The sequence below is a fragment of the Anopheles darlingi genome, chromosome 2 (genome assembly GCF_943734745.1).
Source record: "Anopheles darlingi chromosome 2, idAnoDarlMG_H_01, whole genome shotgun sequence".
Lineage (NCBI taxonomy): Eukaryota > Metazoa > Arthropoda > Insecta > Diptera > Culicidae > Anopheles > Anopheles darlingi.
In genome coordinates, this window is record NC_064874.1 from 45,441,159 (window position 1) to 45,462,509 (window position 21,351).

At 48.1% G+C, this 21,351-nt stretch overlaps 3 protein-coding genes across 6 annotated transcripts; 1 reads left to right on the forward strand and 2 right to left on the reverse strand.

Annotated features, from left to right (window-relative positions):
* Positions 1–5,916: 5,916 nt before the first annotated feature.
* Positions 5,917–7,441, reverse strand: LOC125949386 (mitochondrial dicarboxylate carrier-like). The gene is made up of 3 exons (XM_049676367.1): positions 7,379–7,441; positions 6,577–7,021; positions 5,917–6,520 (listed from the first exon to the last, which is right to left on the reverse strand). Exons 2-3 carry the CDS (start codon positions 6,990–6,992, stop codon positions 6,073–6,075), a joined length of 864 nt encoding a protein of 287 aa, XP_049532324.1. The 5' UTR covers positions 6,993–7,021; positions 7,379–7,441; the 3' UTR covers positions 5,917–6,072.
* LOC125949396 (uncharacterized) lies at positions 7,254–14,308 on the forward strand. Of its 3 annotated transcripts, none has more exons than XM_049676382.1 (2): positions 7,254–7,399; positions 13,423–14,308. In XM_049676382.1, exon 2 carries the CDS (start codon positions 13,473–13,475, stop codon positions 14,262–14,264), a length of 792 nt encoding a protein of 263 aa, XP_049532339.1. In that variant the 5' UTR covers positions 7,254–7,399; positions 13,423–13,472; the 3' UTR covers positions 14,265–14,308. The 3 variants fall into 3 exon arrangements, with proteins under 3 accessions (XP_049532339.1, XP_049532338.1, XP_049532340.1); XM_049676381.1 differs by lacking the exon at positions 7,254–7,399 and adding an exon at positions 9,474–9,833; XM_049676383.1 differs by lacking the exon at positions 7,254–7,399 and adding an exon at positions 10,149–10,255.
* LOC125949384 (mitochondrial dicarboxylate carrier-like) lies at positions 7,495–10,341 on the reverse strand. 2 transcript variants are annotated; one of them, XM_049676364.1, is made up of 3 exons: positions 10,153–10,341; positions 8,369–8,786; positions 7,495–8,290 (listed from the first exon to the last, which is right to left on the reverse strand). In XM_049676364.1, exons 2-3 carry the CDS (start codon positions 8,779–8,781, stop codon positions 7,831–7,833), a joined length of 873 nt encoding a protein of 290 aa, XP_049532321.1. In that variant the 5' UTR covers positions 8,782–8,786; positions 10,153–10,341; the 3' UTR covers positions 7,495–7,830. The 2 variants fall into 2 exon arrangements, with proteins under 2 accessions (XP_049532321.1, XP_049532322.1); XM_049676365.1 differs by lacking the exon at positions 10,153–10,341 and adding an exon at positions 9,167–9,319.
* Positions 14,309–21,351: the final 7,043 nt, after the last annotated feature.

Genomic DNA, 21,351 nt, shown 5'->3' on the forward strand with positions numbered 1-21,351 from the left:
TTCGCGAGCGGGGTGGCAGAGGGTGACGATCAAGCCGACCACCAAAAAACCCCATTCCAAATGCCCTGATAAATGCGTGCAAAGGTTCGGTTGGGCATCATTTCGCCACCTTCACGAAATACGCCCATTTAACTCAACCATTAGATCGATACTAGCAGCAGCAGCAGCAGCAGCAGAGTTAGCTCAGTCGTCTTGGAGTTGGGGAACTCCTGGTATCTTGTATATCCATCTCATGATAATGTTTAACCAGCCGGCGATGGTTTCAAAGGGGCTCGAGAATCGGCTCGAATGTTCGCCGAGGGTGCGGTTAGCCCCGAAGGGATCATCGCTCCTAGTCCATGTTGCCTGCATCTTTTGCTAACACGCAGCCACGCATCTCGAATCTGCTGCCAGCAGCACCAGCAGCAGCAGCCGCAGCACGTCTGGAGCTTTAGTTCTATCTGTTTCGAAGAGGGGATTGACTGTTTCGAATTAGAAATTAAAGAAAATCCCCCGGAGTCGTAGTGCTGATAACACCGAGGGGCGCTAACCACCATTCCCTCTCAATTTTCCCTGGCTTTCCCTGGAGCCTGGTGTCGAGTGATAGGATGAAGGATATCGAGGCAGACATCAAAGACCACTGGCACTAGCGCCATAAACGCACACACAGAGACACAGGGATGTGCACGGGAGTGAGTGAACACATCAAACGTAATGGATTTCTATAAAAAGCACGCCCAGACCTCAACGAATTGGTCGTGCGGAAAATTCCTGCTTTCAAGCGCTCTGAAGTGCCTGAAGTCGATATAGATGTATATATAAATGGGTGAGTCTGCAGCAGAAACGAATCGTCTTTGAATAGGTTCTTTTGTGTGGAGCCCAACCATATATGCTCATCGATAATCACGCACAACACCATACAGTACAGAGAGACAGAGAGACAGAGAGAGCAAACCAGCCCCCGCCGCTCGGAAGTGACTGTTGAGAGCCCATTTTCATGTGAATTGAATCGAACACACATTCTGCATCGATAGGCGATACCTGTTCCTTCAATGATATGATGCTAGCTCGTAATAAACGGATAGTGTACGAAGAAGCACGTTCTGCTTCAGGTGCGCTCGTGCTATTATGCAGTTATTTCCACCGAGAGGGGAAAAAATAACGAATGTATTAATCTATATACATTTTGAATCTTTAAAGCGTACTGCAGCTTAAGCTACACCGAAGGCCATATTAAGAACGCCTCGAGAACGCCTACTTAGCACGAAGATCCGGCTCGGGGGACTTGTACTCCGGCGCCTACTTACTTAGGCATAAATCAGTTAAAACGCAAACAAAAGATAGGGAGAGAAAAGGGAGATTACAACGGCAACAACAACAGAAAAAAAAATAAACCGACCCCTCCGCGCGAGCTACCAGGGCCCGTGGTTTTGGAAATGCAAATCAAAATTTTCCTTCGAATGTAATAAACGTCAATTTCCATTCACGCCATTCAAACCGTTTGCTGTCCCTCGAGCCAACACGGTGCATTAGTTTAATACAATTTTCCCGCTCGTTCACCATTCATTCGATTCGAAAGTATTTCCAGTTTCCAGAGGCATACCGTCTATAGCCGCCGCCAGCCGGCTAGCCAGCCAGCCAGCCAGCCAGCCAGCCAGCCAGCGCCGTGCAACTGTACGGATAAGACGTCTGAGCGGGGCGGGGGTTGCTGATGTGAATAAATTTAATAAAAGTATCCAACATTTCTCTGGCACTCCACCTCGCCGCTCGGCCGCACTCGGGGACCCCTCCTCCGATGAGCCACTGTCGCAGGGGATTTGGCTTGTCCGAGTTTCTGACACATTCACGAAATCGCGCGCGCATCCGACTACGTCCGTTCGGCTGGGAGGTTTCGCCGGCGCCCGGGCAATACAGCAAAATACCACCAGCACCAACACCTCCTCCTCCCCCTCCTTGTTGCAAGTGTTTGCCCTTTTTCTTTTTATATTATTTTTCCACTTTATTTCCCTTTGTTTGTTTGCCGCTGCGCTATTGTCCTGGGCCACGCACAGGACGCATCATCCCTCATCATCAAGGGGGGCTTGGGGTTTTGGGGTGGTCCGCTGCGGCCAGCCCGGCATGTCCACCCGGGCCCGGGCTAGGTAGTAGTAGTGGCGGTGGTGTGTGGTTTGCTGCTCTTTATTGTATCCCGTCCGTCCGTCGACGAATGGCAAACTCGCGACGGACGCCGTAGATACTTTCCACAAAACTTCCTCGACCCAACCGGGGCATTCGCGGGAAGGTTCACGGGCATCTTGCCGGTGCCGGGGAGAGTTCCACGGGTGAAAAACTTTTCGTGGCAGCGGCACAGAACGACTGCCTTTTCCCTGCGCCCGGTTTGGGGGGGGGGGAAATTGTTTTCAAGGAAAGCATGGTCAATTGCGTATGTTGAGCAGTTCGTTCCATCCTTGGCAACGGCAGACAACGGCTGGCTAATCTCGCGGTTTGCTGTTTTTTTTTTGGTGGGGAGTGGGAACGAAAACTGGGAGTCGAATCAAATGAAAGGTAGCGTGATAATGTGATCAAACTAATGAACAACATGCGGTGTGTGATTTGAATAAATAAACAAATCCATCAATCCCCGGGATGGCGCGTAAGGTAACGCCATTACAAACCATTATGAGTTCATCGCCCGAATCTACGATCTTATGTTAGCTTGGGTTACCGAAGAAAAAGATAACTAAGCTGTTGAGCCAGTGCAGTCATAGGGCTTAGGATAACAGTTACATTGTTACAGCTCACTTTGGTGCTTGTTTTGTTTCGATAGAAATCACAAAGGAGCAAAACAAATTTTAGTATCTCGCGTAAACCGTCGAACCCGATCAGGAAAACCAAAAAAATCATGGCAAAAACCAACTATGCCTTCAATAATAAATACCGGAATCGAAATGAGCAATTAAAATGGCAGCAACAGTATCGTACGGAAAGTTTATCTCGATAATAAACGCTGCTCTTTCGCTGCTAGCAAAAGTCGAGATGGATTAAAAACCAAAATCAATTGATATGAATCAACGGCTGAAGCTACCAAACGTAAATAATCTTCATGTTTGTTTACTACAAACTATAAAAAATAGATCAACTATTTGATTCCTTTTGTTGTCCTAGACGATGTCAATCAATTTTACGTTTTTTTTTTTCAAAATTACTGAATGATTTCTTAACGTGATTTGTTAATGAAAACTACTTCTTGTACGTATTAATGCTTTGCTGTGTTATTTTTCGTAACAATGAAGACATTTTAATCGATATCTACTGATGAACGAATCCGATCCGACTGATGAAATTCCAAAGAAATGAAGATTTTTATTAAAACCAACATGTAATCCATTTTTGCCTACATTTCTAGCAATATCAGAGCAGTTTAAATCGTTTTTTTTTAGCATCCCAATGGCTTTTTTCCCATGCAGTGCCATCGCTGGTTTCATCAGCCTCCAGATTCCAAATAAACCGGTCTTTAGTATTTGCACTTCAGAGAGGCTTACAACGCAACCGTTTCCCAAACACCATCACATCACAACACGGAGAGAAAAAACAAATAAAAAGTTAATTCCGGATGTAGCATCCAACAGTTGGGCCTTATGCTACTTATAGCCGTCGTATTTTGAAGACTTTCCGTCCGTGGGCATGCAAACGGAAGTAGAAACGAAGCCAATTCAAATCCATCACGGATTTGCCAATCACTAGAAGCAGCAGTGGCAGCACCAAGGTTAAATAAAAGCTTCTTATGTTGCGTGCCAACGTCGTGCAAGGCCTACACGATCGAGCCTAGGCAACGGACGGAGACAACAACGAGGTTGACGACGTAGAACATTACCACGCTTACAAACACACATTCACACGTTCGAAAGCAAAACGGTTGGTCTCGTGGGCTTTGGGCAGCATTTTACGTAAAAATGCTTCCCCACCCCTCGTATAAAAGACATTTACTCACGCCAGTTTCAATAAAATAAGCATCATCATCATCATATAGCATCTCCGGTGGTTTCGCGACACTGCATGCAAAATACGTTGGAGATATTTTTCGCTTCGTTCGTCATCACTAGCGAGAACGTGCCATAGTCACAATTGCACAACAGAGATCATGACGCGAGTTGACCAGTCCGATGGCCATACAACCGGAAAGGGGCTCCAGAGAATAAAAGAACACGGAAAACTCACATCTACCTTTCCAGCAGCTGCTGGGGCTGCATCGTACCAAAAGGAAAACCTTCTTCTCTTGTGGCGCTTGTTTTGGTCGGCACCCTGCACTGGTAGTAGTAGCTACCGCTCCAGTTAGTGCGCTCTAGTGGTTGTATCGCTCCCGATTCCGACACGAACCAAGCGACGAACGCCGCGCCAGCATCACCGCGAAAGCTCCAAACCAACCACCAAACCTAGAGCACGGCAACTTACATCGGATTCCGCTTGGATCGAGTTGAAAGTGGCCTTTTGCCGCTACCAACAGCAACCGTTTCAGCAACGGAGTGTGGGAGATGATGCTGAAAATGCTAATGAACGAGCTGTTGGAACACACTAGTGCTGCTGCTGCTCACACGACACTCGGGAAGCACAACGCCACCTCTCTGGGAGGGAGACCTTGAAGGCAAAACACTCGCCAATTCACTGCATCGCGGGGTAAATCCGCCTCGTCACCACACTACGCACAGAGCCACGGTATCCACCGATATTCGCGATATATTAAAAATGATTTACCAAAACATTGGGGACGGCACTCGTACTCGAGGTTCTATTCGTTTGAGTCACTACTGTCTCGACTCGCCCAGCAGCATACTAGAGCTAGATACCACGCGCTTCCGACGGACCGACGGTTCCACGGCACATCCGATTGAAACTACGATTCAACTACTACTGACAACGTGACGACGGCGATGGAGCTTGCTTTCGAAACAACGAAGAACGAGTACAACGGCAGCAGCAGCAGCAGTTCCAGCCTGTTGGTATTGCCAGGATCCTTGCGCAACGGTTGTGGGAGCGAGATGGTCGACGCGAAACAAGAGACACGATTGTACCAACACAACGGTCTGCGCACCTGTTTGTGCAGTTGTGTGGTACGGCGCGTACAAAAGACAAGCGAGTCAGCGACCAAGGGAAAACGGGTTTTCCACCGCTCGCCACCGCTTCGGCGTAAACATAAATACGCATAAAAGCCATGCTGACACACACAGAGAACGGGAGCATGGCGGCGTGGAGCAAACGCACACCGGCTCAGAAAATGGGGGGTTTCGGTTTCGAGATCTGTGGAGCGCTCTGGCGTCGGCGAGATTCGGACCGGTGGAGCATCTTTTATGTTTTCCACGATGCTGGCAGTATTGGTGTACGCATAATTTGGACTACAGCATCGATCCAAAAAGCACCACGCTGCTTGTGTTTGTGGCGCTTTTGGCGCATGGTTTCAGGTTGTCAGGAAGCATATTTTCAAATTTATGTCGTTAGGAAGTTATGTTGCAGCTCCAAATTATTCGAAGTTAGACGGAAAGTGTATTAATATTTCGACTTTCAGTAGGCACTTAATTTACATTCAGAATTTGGTGAGATTTTAAACAATAACGAATTAAAGCTTGATCAAAATTCTATGCGCTACAAAACAGCCATGATTCAATTTCTATGATAAAGAAATACTCTGGCATACTCTGGAAATAGCATCTGGTATCATACAATCCGCTTTTAAAGCGAACTAAAACATAATTCAACAATACTAGGTCTAAAAGGAAATTAATGCACTCTGAGGAACCATTATAAAAGGACGGAGCTGGTACTTTTTGAAAAAAAGAGTACGAAGACAGAGTAGTAGAGAAATTTTGCTTGATCATAAGCGGAATTCTAAATCAAACCAGCAAAAACATTTTTTTTCGAATAATAGCACACAAAAGAACGGAACAGTTTTGAGCTATGCTGCAGGTTTATTCGACGGAACTTCATCCGTTGGTTGCGATTTGGAAGAAATGCTAAGAACTATTCTAATACTACATTCCTGAAACGTATCATTTCGTGTGTCAATTACTCAAAAAGCAAACTCAGTCTTTCAATTCTACATCTACATTTTCCTTGAGATTTTTACGTATTTCGGAACACTCCGAAGTTGATTCTTAGCTGCTCCAAGAAGATAAACGTTAGAACGGTGTGTGGTCCCAACCGTATGAATCGTGGAACAAAGCCCTTGAAAAACCCAACCGGTCCCAGCTTTCCGATGTGCCGTAGAATGGCCCCGATGTTCCGGAACTCGCCTGGCTTTGCGTTCATCATGACCGTTTTAACAACATCGATCGGTTGAGTCATCGTTGTCGCGATACCGCCGGCGATCAGCGACGCAAGAAAATGCGTACCAATGTTGTCTGTGAAATGACCCGTCTGGAACAGCGTGTACTTTGCCTGATCGTAGAACGTTAGCTGACCGATGGTCATAAAAACGGATCGGGCGGTTGCCGAACTAGCGCCAGAAAATAGCCGCAGAAAGCCTTCCTCTCTCCACACGCGAACAATGCCATCGACCGCATTTTTGTAGCTACGAACAATAAGAAGATATCAAACTGTAGAACTTAGTGGAACCAATTCGCTTACTTTCTTCGCTGTGCAGGAGGAAGTTTAACGTCATTCTGCATTCGCACGTTGATGAGATCCGCTGGAGAACCGACAAAACCTCCCACTGTACCTCCGATAGCGGCCATAACGATTCGTCCGAGAAATCCCGAATCTTTCCCAAAGTCAGATTGCTTGCCAAGCTCGTAAATGGCAAATCTGGTAGTCGAATAGGTGAGTTGGCGAAGAACTGCAGCGGAAACGCCACTATACAGAGCAGTAAATCCATCATCTCGCACAATTTCGCGAGAAAGCTGAAACATCGACAGGTTGGTTCGAAGATCAATCTGGTAGATCACCTTCAGCAAATCCAGTGGATGGGTACAGAACGCTGCTCCTGCGCTAGCCAGTCCTCCGAAGTACCATCGCGAAACTTTTTGAGGACTTTCTGACGACATCGACACAATAAATTACCAGAGAAAGGAACCTGAAATGAAATTGAAAGATAAGGAAATAGTTTAAAAAGTGAATTTATGGATCTCAGCAAAAATAATTCCTTTATTTCCCTTAACATCTTTGCCAATTATTTCTTCAAGAAAATATTTTCAAATTCCTCCGCAGTTTCCAGAATTGCACCATGATAGATAAACGCGATTACCGGCAACCAAGCCGTTGAAGCAGCCCTGGCGGGTCACATGTCAAAAGCGTTGTTATGAAAATCCTTCCTATTTTTTACTCCGTGAATCGTTAACTTGCCGGGCCTTTTTATCACCGAATCACTAGTTTTAGCTGATCCAATCTACGCTGTGTTCAACCAACAACCTACCCCAGACTGGGAACTTACGTTTTAACTACAAAAAACAAGGTACGCACGGAGCACGGAACAAGAACGTCCACAAGCTGAAATTCGGAGTAAAATCTGACGTCCCGTGCACGGCTTTGACGTAAACACGATCATAAAAATAGAACCACAACTCATTTTGCTAACATTCTGATAAATATATTTGCATTTCCTCTAGAAAATCTTACGGAGTCACGCTGGGGTTGAGTCCTCACCATGTGAGTCAAGCTATGCGTAATCTGAAAATGAATCAACAACCAAAAACCCTAGACAGCGCCCGATACTTTACGCTTCGCCAGTACCGTTCGGCGCGTTTACTGAGATGGCCAATTTTTTCGCCATCGACTATTGTTCCATGCTTTGCTTGTTCGTTAGTGGAATGTGTCAAATTGCTTTAAAAGCTCGCGGTAAACCCGTAACGGTTATGGTGAGTGGAGTGGCCCCGGTTTGTTAGCCTACTTTGACTTCGTTTCCGGCTTGAGGTAACCAAAGTTCAAACGCAACTGCTCCAGGAACACGAACGTGAGAATCGTGTGCGGTCCCAGACGGACGAACGCCGGCACATATCCCTTGAAGAAGCCGAGCGGCCCGAGCCGGGCCGTAAAACGCACAATGTCCCAAACACTGCTAAACTCTCCCGGCTTGGCGTTCATGGCCCGTGTCTTGAGCACGTCCAGTGGTTGCGTTAGTGTCGTAGCGATAGCACCAGCGGTCAACGAGGACAGGAAGTGTGTCGTGAGATTATCACCAAAGTGACCTGATTTGAGCAACAGATCTTTGACCAGGTCGTAGAAGGATAGCTGCCCGATAGTCATGAACACAGCACGTGAAGTGGCTGTCGAGGCACCGGAAAACAGGCGGGCAAAGCCTTCCTCTCGATACACTCGGAATAGGCCGTCGATTGCGTTCTTGTAGCTAAAATATGAGAAAGCAACGAAGCGAAATGCGTTAGCAATTGGAGAACGGGAGAACCACGACCGGTCGGGGACTCACTTTCTTCGTTGTTCGATTGGCAGCTTAATATCGTTCTGCATGCGAACGTTCACCATGTCGGCCGGTGTACCGACAAACCCTCCGGCGGCACCAGCCGCTCCAGCCAGGGCTGCTTTCCCGAGGAAACCGGAATCGTTGCCCATCGCCTGCTTGCCCACCTCGTAGATGCCGAACCGTGTCGTCGAGTAGGTTAGCTGACGCAGTAACGAAGCCGAAAGGCCATTGTACAACGCCAGCACACCCTGTGTGCGTACCACCTTCCCGGTCAGCTGCAGCAGCGAGATTTTACCTTCCTGTTGTGTTTGCAGTGTGACCTTAAGCAGATCCAGCGGATGGGTACAGCAAGCCGCCCCAGCGCTGGCCAGCCCTCCGAAGTACCAGTAGGAGAGGCGCTTTTTCTTATCATCGGCCATTATTGCTGGAATGAAAGGGATAGGCATGGGATGATGGTTATTAATCCTTCTAAAGTAGCGTGAGAATCATACGACCGCTTAATCAGCTGAGAGTGTTACCACACGAGGCGCCGAAGAAGGGAACAAAGAAAGGAATGTAAACAAAAACGGTAGGATCAAGGTCACGGGGAAGGGGCAGCCGAGGGGCCACCTAATGACCCAAGACCTACTACTATTTAACCATTCATAGAAACGAGACAGGGCGCGTCAAAGCCACTTCGAGGGGAGCGGCCGCGAAACACCGCAGGTGCTGAAGCATGGGACTTATTTTTAGATAAAACCATGCCCAATTTGTTTGCGGAAGATAATGCTGCACTCGGTGGCGGGGCTATGCACGCCGTCTTACCTTACGGGAGAGGGCTCGGTGCTGGGGGGCCCGAGGATGTTGGTGTGTGTGGAAGGCAGGGAAGGTGGTTTTAGGCCAAAAATAAGGCGACGACACGGACGACGACGACGACGACGACACTTTTACTTTGGTGACGTAATTGACAGACAATTCTTTGGACAGTGAGCAATATGCTGCGCGGCAAGCGGCCAACATTTACAAGATAACGCGAGGCCCTTTTATTGTCTTATCGCAAAGTACTTGGAATTATCTACGCTATGCTCTGGTTGGATAGAATGCCGTGCGTTATCAGCACAGAGTCAATGCTGAAGATGACCGAAATCGATAATTACCTAGCTCACGGCCAAAGAGATTCCAGAGAACTTGAGTAATCTGGCGATAAAATAGTTAACAGAATCCCCCGCAAACTGGAATTAGTTAAAATCCGTAACATTAAAAATGAATCAAATCTTGAATAGTGTCGAGCCACCAGAAAATTCGAATTTGTCGATCTAGCTGCGCCCTCGACCCGTTTCATCGATTCCACCAGCGAATCGACGAAACAACTTGTTTTGACGTTCCCCCGCCACAACAAATATGCGGCGGCAAAAAAGTGTGTTCAAATCAGAGATTTCCGAATCGCACTTAAAGATCAGTTAGCTAGTGGCTGATAATCCTCTCTTTTTCGGTAAGTGGCCTCTGTTTGTTCCTTTAAACTTCGCCGTGGAGCCAGCCACATTTCACACTTCAATTCACACATATGTGGAGCCGTTTGAGGCGGATTGTTTACGGTTTTCGTTAGTTCGATCAGCGCATGGCCGGCTGTTGCTAAGGGCAACCACGATGTAGATTTCAGCTGACGAGTGGCCGGTACCGGTTTTCATTGGTTAAGGCTAGCCATACAATGTGCTACACTCACTATTCACTAGTTTAGCTAGCGTGCTAGCTTGTACAAGTCCGAGCTCTGGTACCAGTGGGAATTGCCTTCTCGACATTGTTGCACTTACCACACTAGAAGAAAGGCTTCTGCTGAGAACCCTTAACACGGTGACTCCTCCGGAAAGACGCGCCCACTCCGCTCGACGGTCGTTAGCCAAGTGAACTTATCAGGTATCTCAGACCACGCTTTGCTAAAATTATCATCACCTATCTGTGCGATTGTCAACGACTTTGTTAGGGGTGGGAAGAAAAACTTGCTGCTCCGCTCGGTCAGCGGTGACGCACGGGAATGGACGGATGAGCCGCATGCATAACATCCATATATGTCTCCTCATCCAGCGGCGATAACTACGATCTCAAAGACGACTTCTTCTCGATTCGTCTTTCTGCTTTTGAAATCGATCCGCGTGTGTTGGCGATGACAGTTAGCCGGCGCCTTTGTTATCGTTGATTGATGATGGATTATGATAAGGAGGAGATGTTGAGAATGTACAGCATCTTTCTTATCTTTACCATCGTTATCATCATCCCTGCCACCCTTTCCGACCGGTACACCAGATCGGCATCTGGTGGATGTCCCAAAAAGTAACCCAGATCCATTACAGCAAAGGAAAGGATTTTCCCGGGGTTATGAAACACGTTCCTTGTTGTCTTTGTATCATTTTTCTGCGTGCCACGTCAGGTCTGACGCGGAAATGTGACAAAAAAGGAAAACGTGAAAATGAAGTCAACATTTTCCAACCAGTGCGGTGCGTATGGGGCACGATCATTGACGTAAGTGTCCCCTTGCGCTCGCCAAGACGTGATCTCCTATCGTCGTTCGCCATTCTACGGCGATGGTGATGGGATTAGGATGGAAGAAAAGTTCTCGCCGAAGTTTTCTTCCCCTTCGCTCGAGAGTGTTATCTAGGACGATGGTGAGTTATGCTTTATTGTTTTGAGACCGACATAATCGACCCACAGTTCCACGGGATGATTTATCTTACTTTACGGTTATTGGTTGACTACTTATCAAATGATGGGCGGTGTCAAAGTTGAGGTAACAATTTCGATTTCGCGATCAATGGACTTGGTTCAAATACGAAATTAATCAATCAAAAGTTATACGAACATTGTTACTTTATTTGTATCCCCATGTAAATTACAAGTGAATCAGTGAGTGCAGAACGCAGCGTAAGCTGCAGATAATCGATCTGCTTACCGAAATCACCTGAACAAGAAGAACGCTCAAATTGAACTTCATCCGTTTCATTGATGCGGAAAATTAAGGTATATCCATTAGACGCAAAGGTGATTGCTCGAGAAGAAAAACTATCAACGTTCCGTTTATCTTACGACAAGTTTGCTCCCAAACCGACTGACCGAGCAGAAAAAAACGTCCTTCGCATAATCTTAAAAGCTCTGTTTGTCTTAAGCAGCTCGGTCCCGGCTCTTTTTGTGTCCCTCGATTGTTGGTTTGTTATCTAACAGCGGGCAGCAGACGAGAAGTTTTCCGTTTGAAGTAGGCTGCTACCGACGAAACTTGTCCCTTCATTGAACCGGCAACCACTCGCAAAGTTTCACACGTGTGTGGTTAAGGACCTGGTATCAGTGGAACAGCAGCTGTTGAGTGAGTTAGTAGGTGGAAAAAGAAAATAAAATACAGGCATTGGAGGAAGTTTTTCAGGGTTCTTTATAGAAGATTTCCCTCGGGGTTCAAGGTGAACGACTTTTCCTCTCTTGTGTGTGCTCCTCCAATTGTAAAACACTTGCAGTCACTCACAACAACAGATTGACGACGTCTGACCGCATATAATTTCGAATTAACGTGTTTACGATACCAAGCTTAATTTTATCATACCCTTCAAGATACGCAAGTCATCATTATGATGGAAGATGATCGCTTTAGTATCACGAGAAAGACAAATAAAAAACGAAGGCAGTTTTTGGCGACATATTGTTTTTGGCAACGGAAAGCGCAGCTTTTCATGATATATTCATAATAAAAATGATCTGCCCTATGGGAACTGGCACATCCGTTCACGTTTGTCGGCTTTCGTTCGATAATTACGACATGCGTGGTGAAACATTGATAAGATTGATAGCTGAACCGTCACGATTTTCACTGTGGGCAGAATTACTGGTTCGTGACTAAACGAAAATGATATGCTGCAAAAATGGCTTCAGTCGACAAGAGCGTTTCTTAAATACGGCACACTCTTTTGTTTTGCTGGCGCAATGGAGGGAGGTTGAAGTTTGTTTTTACAGGAAACGTCTTAAATATCATCTTCAGATGTTTATGAGCAAAACAAATGCGCCTTTTTTAAACCATGTGCTTTGGTTTGAGACGTAATATGGGTCGCATGAAAATATGTTGCCTTACTTTCGCATGGATTAGTCATAAGGCTCGACGTTGCTTAGCAAAGAAATCGTCTCACAAAAACCCTAGAAACATACGGTGTGTTTAAATAATTCCGTTTGGTTTCGCAACAAATAACTTCATCCCATTTTTGCAACATTTTTTTCTACAAAGGTGGAGGTGAAGGTACTGTGGAGCATAAAATATAAGCTAGATCTCTTTAAAATTCTGTTAAATTGATTAAACTTTCAAATATGCTCGCCCATTGCTGCTCCAATTGTAAGGTCCTGTGGGGTTTACCATCAAACGATAGGGATGTCAGGTTAAGCAATAAATTAACTTGGCTACAATATATTCGAAGAGATCAATATCGAGTCCGCATACATCATACCGACGAATGCATTAAGGGAATTAATAAGAGCCAGCAAGACTATTTACTTCACCGTAGCGTCATGACATACTGACCTTTCAAATGAGTCTATTTATGCTTTACCCCTTGGTGCCACGCTTAAACACGTGCAGTACAGCTGCTTGTCGTTTATGAATAACTTTATTACCTTATATATTTACTTGAAAAAAAAAAACAAAATCAAATTGCTCGCCGCGTGTTTTTCTGAATAATTACTTACTAAATAGACCGTACCTTGTCTTGTCAGTGTCCTTTGTTTCGGAAAACTAAAAATACTGTTTTATAATGAAATATGCAACAGAACATGATATTTTTGCTCGGTAGCTTATCCTAGCTCCCACGTACCGGCGCTTCTCAACCGGCCAGGCGTAATTCTAAAAACTGCAAAGTAGGCCGGGTCCGGTTTGTGTGTTTTGTGTTTTTAATATTTGACGAGCGAGCGAGTAACGAACGCCGTATGTTTAGGGTTTTGAGGTTGGTTTCATGTAGGTTGCAGTGCTGAGCATGATCAAAGGGACCATTTTAACATTTTCACCATTAGCCGCGTAACGAGCAGCAATGAAAATCACTTATGCTCTTCTTCTTCTCCAGCACCCAACCGCATTTTGCATACGCGCCTACCCCCCACGTGACGTGACGGAATGTCAAGAGATATTCTATCCGCGTGCTGCTGGCCGATGGCCGGCTACCCCTGCACCAACCCAGTCGAGAAACCGCGCATCACACTGGTGCAGGAGCGAACTGATACGGATGGAAGTTTCCTGATTGCGACGCTGCTGACCAACTATTTAAAACTATCACCCCGCAACCATGTGGTCCTGTTTGCTACCCATCAAAACGCATCCCATTACACCAGCGCCTGCCAGAAGCTAACCTTCAACACGTCTGCCGCCATCGAGTCGGGTCAGCTGTGCATCGTCGATGTGCTGGCCCAGCTGTACGGCGACGCCTGTAACGCCTGCGACGGCGGCAACACTCCGGCAGCCGATGGCAACAAGCTACTGCAATCAATCATCGAGCGGTTGCGGGTGCTATCGCCAACACAGGACACCCTGGTCATAGTGGACGATCTTGGGTTCTTCACAAATCTGCACCCTACCAGTGAGGACGAGGTGATCGATTTCGCCGAAGAGCTACTGTGCACCACATTCCAAGCGGTCCAACACATCGTAATCAAGGTCAACATATCGGAGTGCTATCGGCGGCTGTGTGCCTACGTTTGCGATCTGGCCCAGGTTAACATCACCCTCGAGCCGCTACCATCGGGTAACTTCCGGGAAGTGGATGGTCGCTTGACTGTCGACCGGCTAGCGCCAGGGACAGACAGTGACCTGATGGTGCTGCGCGAGCATCATAGAACGCTGCTGTACAAAGTGTGCGACCGTCAAATCCGCACCTTTCTTTCGGGAGAACTTGGAATAAAAAATCTATAAAAATAAACGACCACGAGGCCAGAGGGTGGAGGTCCCCAGCCAGCAGCATGACAATTTGCGGCGTGTCGCTATTTTCACTTTCACGAGCCCATTCTCCCGGTCCCTGGTGCGCATAAAGGTAAGGTATGATAGTGTCTGGTCTGCGAATGGAATGCGGCCAAAACGTAATCTTCCAGGCCATTCAGAATGAATGAGCTAGAGGGCCAACCGGTACGTAGGTCGCCATTTTATCACACTTCAAGGAAATGTAAAACTCGTCGCATCGCCACGCTAGGCCACGGCGCGGCATCACGGATACGGGCGGCTTCTGCCAAAGTATGGCGCATGATATGCAGCACCATTTTCCGAATGCTCCGAAAGTTGGCACAGTGTTGCCCCGAATTCGTTTCCGGACAGAAGGCTTGATACGAGCGCTACGTGATTCTGTGGCTTCTGCTGGACCAGAACCAAAAAAAAAAAATACGACAGGAAGCAGCCTTTTGCCTAACTTTTCTCCATGTGCAGTGTGGCTGTCCGTGTCCATGCCCTAGTAGAGAACCCATGGACCTCACGACTAGCCATATCCATCAAACCGAGCGCCACCTAATGGGAGGGAGTTACTATTTAATGAACTCCTCACATAAAGCATGTATACATCTCCAGTGGACTGGACGTACACTGTGTGCGTCGAATGATAAAGGCGGAACCATTTTCTGGCACCGGCATTTCACGCTCATCTCACGGTATGATATGAATTGAAATGGCATAAAATGTTGGGTGTGTTGAAGATGACACAGGAGTGGAAGCAGCTCTACCCATGCTCTACTGCCCCACCATTTACTACCCACTACTACTACTACTACTACTACTAAATCCCCACATCATTTGTATCCCATTTCGGTATGCTTTGTTGCAAACAGGAAGCTGCAGGATCCAGCTCTTGCTATCGGATTATCGGATTAAAAACCTGTAGTACTCTCCCCGACGGGTTCTCGGTTGCGCTGGCGTTGGCGTGATGTTAACACATGAGACCGTGTATCGCACTCGAGCGTTTAATTGTTTTTTCTCTCTCTTCTCTCTTCCGCTTCGTTTTGTCGTTTCGCTCGCCCCTCGCCCGGTATTGTGGCAAAATTCAATTTTCCAGCCAGACACTCACTCAGGAAAGGAAAACATAAAAATTCCTGACGAATGAATCCGTTCCACAGGCATTCACAGACGTAGTGGACTTTTGCAACGATTAAATTTCCTCGCCGAGCGGACACACCGCAGTCCGCTACCCTACCAGCGCCGCGGTCGGGGGGCTTCAAATTGTATGCCATTTACCATCTCGGGGTGTCGTAATGTTCAGAAAGAAAACTTTCCAACATTCCTCTTTTTCTCTTTTCTCCGCTTCTCCCTTCCACAGAGAACCCTCTACAACGGAACGGAGCAACGCAAACAGGGCAAAGCGAAACCACGTGGCGTCAAGGACATAGCAGGCCATATTTACTGTTTGGGTCTTGGGGAGCACTTGGGAAAGAGGAATCTCTACAAATGATGAGGCAGTAGCAATGAAAAGAATGATACATTTTGTATGCCATATTTCATATCATAACGGCACCCATCATGGGACGAAAGGTCTCCCTGGGAGCACAAGAGATGGTTGGCCCCACCGGTGGTTGGCCAAGGTGGGGCCACCAACAAGGAAACTTTCTCTTCCCAACCACCACCACCACCACCACCAACAACAACTGCAGCATCATGCCCTTAGAATGAGTTATTGCAAATTTGGGAAACGAACGGGGAACGTTAGAGATACTTTGACGTCGGCTTCCGTCCACCAGTTAATCGTCCTTTGTACAACTCGAAATAATGTGGTGGAAAAAGGGGGAGCATCATGCCCCTCGGTACGGTTCTAGGACATTCTTAAGCAGACCTCATCTTCCGTACCCATTCGGTCGTGTAGTACGAGTGTAGTACAAGTTACAAATTTATTAGCCCCGAAAACATTGGTAGTGGATGCGTTTGACAGATTGTTAATGTGAAAGTTGAGACCAAGAGCCCCAGTTTGGGGGGAGACGCTTTTTGGGGTCACCCCACATATGAGCACTGCGCATTCTGCCCCGGCCATGTGTGTTCACCAGCTGGCGGTGGCAGCGGCAGCAGTTGGTAGAAAAACTTGTTTGATAAATAACGGATCGAAGACAAAGCCCTAGAGGTTGACAGTAAACTTACTCATCAGCCGACAACCGTCGACCGCCTTGCGAGCGTTGTCGCTTAATCATGAACCTGGGGAAACCTTACCACGAAGAGCGATCTGCTCGGCGCACTCGTCTGCGGTGAATGGCAGCAGCAGCAGCAGCAGCAGCAGCACGTGGTACAAATGGTTTCTTCGCGAATGCGAATCCGCGATTCTCGTTTACGTTGGATAAACAACGCTGTAACCACATGCCGTGCCCGGTTTCCAAATTGTGCGAACCCCCCATCGGTGAGGCGTTTGCGTGTGTCTCAGCATGGTCGTTGGAATGCCAATTTACGGAGGAGACGCGCGTCTTCTAACAGATGGAAAAAGGTAGTACATTCTAAGTCCAATATTTTTCATTGTTTAACTGCAGAATAACAGGGCAGGTAAACGCCATTAAGGAATGAAGAAACGTTTTAAAAGTGTCTCCCTTCGGTACTTTGGCCGGATCAGAACAACCATCGGGAAAGGTTGGACCAAAGGGTAAGCAAACATTCCATTCTTACTCCGACCGGGAACCGATGGGCCGCTGCAAGTAGATTCGATCAACGATGCCATTTGAACCATCCGCGTCCTAATTTCAAGCTTAACGTTATTTTCACTCGCGCTGTTTGTCCGCGCCCGTACGTGGGACATCCGTCAGACGAAGGGAGAACCGTAAATATTCATTTAGGGATTTGTTTTATCGTGTTTCGTTACGTGCCATTTTACGATGCAGTAAAACCATCACTTACCATAAATGCCACCGACTTGGTCAAACGGTCTTATCGATCTGGCCAGATGGATTCGCGTGCGTTGGATCGGTTTTCGGCTGCGTAGCTGCTGCTCGTCTTCGTCACGGATAGTCTCGCGTTCTGCTATTGATTTTCTCGTCTCTAAGCTCCGCTTTTTCAAGGACCGGTGGTGGTCTGGTGGTTTTAAGGCATATCTTGTTCCGAGTGATTTTCTGCCTCCGTTTTTGTCTATTTCTCTATGGGCTGGTCGGCATTAGATGACTTTCTTTCAGGTTGGTTCAGATGTTAGATGTCAGTTGCGTAATGCAGAGATTATCCTACGTTAAGGGAGATGTCCGTTTCGAAATAGGATGTGTCGCTCCGACTAATGGGCACTTCGCACTTGAACCGAGTAGGCGCGGGATAAAGTTGTGGCCCTCTTTTGGGGGCCGGTCCGAACAGAACACCACGAGACTACCAGTAAGCCATGGTGACCGAAAGCGAAAAGCTTCCGTCTAGAATGGCTGCTATCGTGCGCGCGGGGTTAATTCAATCCAAGATTACTGGGCCATGCCCCCATGGAATTGCGGCTTCAATCTACTACAACAAATCACGAAACGCTTCAAATTTGTTTGCCCTGACACTTCCCATCGATTACGCCCGTCCGATTACGAATCAACAAACGAATCCTCAAACGGCGGTACTACATCGTTGTCAACCCCGTCAAAATCCATCAGTTGACAGAATCGTGGAGGTTTCCTGTAACACCGGCAGACCGGCTAACCGGTTACCCCTCCCGGTGGATGGTCCTTCTCGCATTCCACGCCTGCCCGCAAAACTCTTAACCTGACACGCGACATGACGGCTGCTAGACGCACCTGTACGCACGGTGTAAGATGGTAAGATTGATACGCTCCGCGCGAGCTGCTATATCGGTTGTCATCGGTTCTATCCCCTCCTCCCACAAGGCCCCCGGTGACGGTTACACTTTTCCGTGCCGGTATCTTAGCCTCCTCATCAATCAATATATATGTATCCGTCTGGTAACGAAAAAAGGGATTGAGTCGTCGGTTTGACGCTCGATTTTTCACGCCTTCGTCGGGCTTCGTTGTGTGCCCGGTGTGATCTCCTTCATGAACCCCGTACCGTCCCGTCCTTCAACGAAGGGCACAGTGCCATGCAGCTCGATGGTCGAGAATATTAAATTGCCGGAACCATTCCGGGCACCACATGCGGACGACACGATACACTCCGTTGGGAGCAAATAGTAGCGTCGAGCGTAGTTTTGATCCTTTCGATTTTTTTACGGCCACTCCTTGGGTGTCTGCTGGCCCCTTTTTCCCCATACATACACCGTTGACAATCGCACCATGGACACGCGTCAAATTGACCCTTCGCCCCTCGGCTCCTAGTGTCCGTTGTTCCAGTTAGTGTGGTTCCGGGGTTCCGGAAAGGATCGAATTGTTTGCAGCTGCGTCCACAAATCAGCTGCGCTATCGACCGGTCATCGACCGATCGGTCCTGGTCCTTTGGTCGGTAATGGTTGTGTGTAGTGATGACCATAGTTCGAGCAAATCTTTTGGGAAATCCATCTTCCCTACGCTTCGGAAAGTAACGCTCCGGCAACCGATACAACCCGCATCATTCTCCTGCTCCGCTGCGGAAGATGCGGCTTTGCTACTGTTTGCTATCGTACCGCAATGCCACTACTACTACTGCTGCTGCTGCTGCTGCTACTGCTGCTCCTGGATGATAAAAGCTATCTGCCAGCTTTATTGAAAACCCGGATCGATCCGATGGAGCTTCAATATCGGTATTGTATCGGTTGCAGCAAACAACGGCAGATGCGAGATGCTGGCTGGCTGACTGGCTGGCTGGCTGGCTAGTGTTGCCAGACCCCTCTGTACCGGGTCTGGGTCTTTATTTTGATTAAATGTGTTTTACATCCAGTTTACTGGCCTCCTACAGGATACGGGACGGTATGATTGCTCTATTTGCCTTCGCGCCAACCAGGAACACACCGCAATGGCTGCGGAGAGGATTGCCGGGGAGTAAGATTGCTCATGGCCTTGGTTACTCGGGTTACTTTGATTAGATCCATTTAGTTTATTTGAATTTGAATAGCTGGAGCGTCGCCGCTCTCCGAGGCATATCCATTGGCACACACTGTGTCGATTTGCGCTGTTTTGTAAGCCTCGCGCCACTATTGCCAGCAGTGAGAAGGCGGCATGTCGACGAGATCCGAGTGCATCATCCGGGCATACGGGCAGTATGCTCGTGCTGCCACTCGCCGTTGGCCCTCGGAAGCCGATCCAAGGTAAACACAGTGACACAGCGCTCTCATGGAGCACTTGGATCAACGTGCTAATTTGATTATCCGTTACCGCTGGTACAGTGATGATCAAACAGCAGCGTGCACGACGACCAGACCGGCGTCGGGGGAAAGGGTAGAGAAAAACGAAAAACGGAAATCTGCCCAATCCTTGGCCTTTTGCATTCCCCCACCGGGACGGAGGAACCCGGGAGGCTGGCAAGAGTTTATCGTTCCCCCACTCCCCTGGGGGTGCTAAACGTTCCGGCAAACGGTGGTCATTTCGAATCGGTTTGTTTATGGGTATTAGTTTAAATATTTACGCCAACGTGGCCGAGAGTTAGGTTAGGTGACCCGGCCATCGTTTGCGGCCATCGTTTGCGGCCACCGTCGTGCCATTCTTCGTGCTCGAGCTCCTCCATTGGATCAGGTCGACGGACGACCATTACAAATGCACTCCCCGCACGTGGTGCGGAGGCCAATTGCAAAATTGGACAGGCTGGTAGGCCGGCAGGCAGGCAGAGGCAGGCGCACAAGATGCAACCAACCGTGCGCCATGTGTGCGTGTGTGTGTGTGCTTTGGAATTGATTGGTGCCGCCACTCGTAGAAGTAGTTTTGCGAAATATCTGTCAGTACACCAAAGGGGGAGCGGTGGAGGAATGTGTGTGCTGGATATAAATGTGTTTACAAGGCCCCCCCCCCTCCCCTCTCTCTCGTAATGGCCACTTTCGCTCTATCTCCCAGCAGCAGCAGCAGTAGCACCAGCAACAGCAGCTGTCGTCCGAAAACCCATTCGCAATGTCATCGCACCGTGCCGTTAGCGGGTAACTCGCCATGGTCCACCCGTAGGGGGTGCGCCTGGAATGGGGACCCTGCTTCCTCTACTAACTGGTGTTATGACATTGTGGAGCGAGTGAAGCACGCTGCCGAGGGCTGCCATAATTCTGTCAGAATGTGTTCGCAAAAACATCCACTAAACACGGATCCCAACGTGACTCCACGACGCGTCGGGTCCTTCAAGGCACTCCATCCAAGCAGACGCCGCAGCACGGCACCATTGCCGTACGCGAGATGGATGAAACCGATGGGATAATTGATGTGGCAGGAAGTGCACATTGCACTTTCCATCAATGCAGCGCGCAACCTCCTTCTCCTCCTCAGTTTGTGAAGCGCACATATTCCAGACAAAATCCGGGAGTGCCATAACCACCAGAGACCACTCGAGAGAGAGAGAGAGAGAGAGTATAGTTAAAGCGCAGAGTGCACGGTGCTGCGCTGCTTTAAGAATCCAAGCAAGCAAGCCGCGGTCGGCCTGCTTCGATTGAGTAAGGTTGAAAAGTTCCAGCCCCAGATCCAGAATGCTGTGCTGTGGCCACCTGCGTGCGTATCGGAATGGCGTTAATTTCGGGGCGCCAGTGTACATGAACTCCGTCGGCTACAATGTAGCTCTGCTGCTGCTGCTGCCTGTTTGCTGGTTTTTGGCCACAATATTTATTACACTTCGGGACACCACGTGTACGGGACGTGTTCATTAGGGTTCCGGCCGCCGAACCAACATTATTGGGTTAATATCCGAGATCGTATCGAAACCAACATTATGGGGACATATGTGGTGGAGGAGTGATGGTGTGATGGAAACTTGCCTGCCACTACCCTGAAAAGTTTTCTAATCCCTCCAAACAAATGATGCGATTCGTTCGTTCGTTCGTGCCACGTTCTCCTCAAGGTCTCCTCTGGTGGTGATCTGGGGCGAGCGTTTCCCGGAAAGACCTCCTCCAGCACCCAGCACCACCAGAGGAAGACTTGCCTCATACAATGTGGCATCTCAATTGGCATCCCAATTCTCGGAACATTCCTAGACC

Bases quoted from the DNA above. Each gene is read 5' to 3' on its own strand.
- LOC125949386 (XM_049676367.1), bottom strand. From the start codon at position 6,992: ATGTCGTCAGAAAGTCCTCAAAAAGTTTCGCGATGGTACTTCGGAGGA. The intron at 6,521-6,576 runs GTAAGCGAATTG...TATTGTTCGTAG, and splicing joins CCTCCTGCACAGCGAAGAAA to CTACAAAAATGCGGTCGATG.
- LOC125949384 (XM_049676364.1), bottom strand. From the start codon at position 8,781: ATGGCCGATGATAAGAAAAAGCGCCTCTCCTACTGGTACTTCGGAGGG. The intron at 8,291-8,368 runs GTGAGTCCCCGA...CTCATATTTTAG, and splicing joins CCAATCGAACAACGAAGAAA to CTACAAGAACGCAATCGACG.
- LOC125949396 (XM_049676382.1), top strand. From the start codon at position 13,473: ATGTCAAGAGATATTCTATCCGCGTGCTGCTGGCCGATGGCCGGCTAC.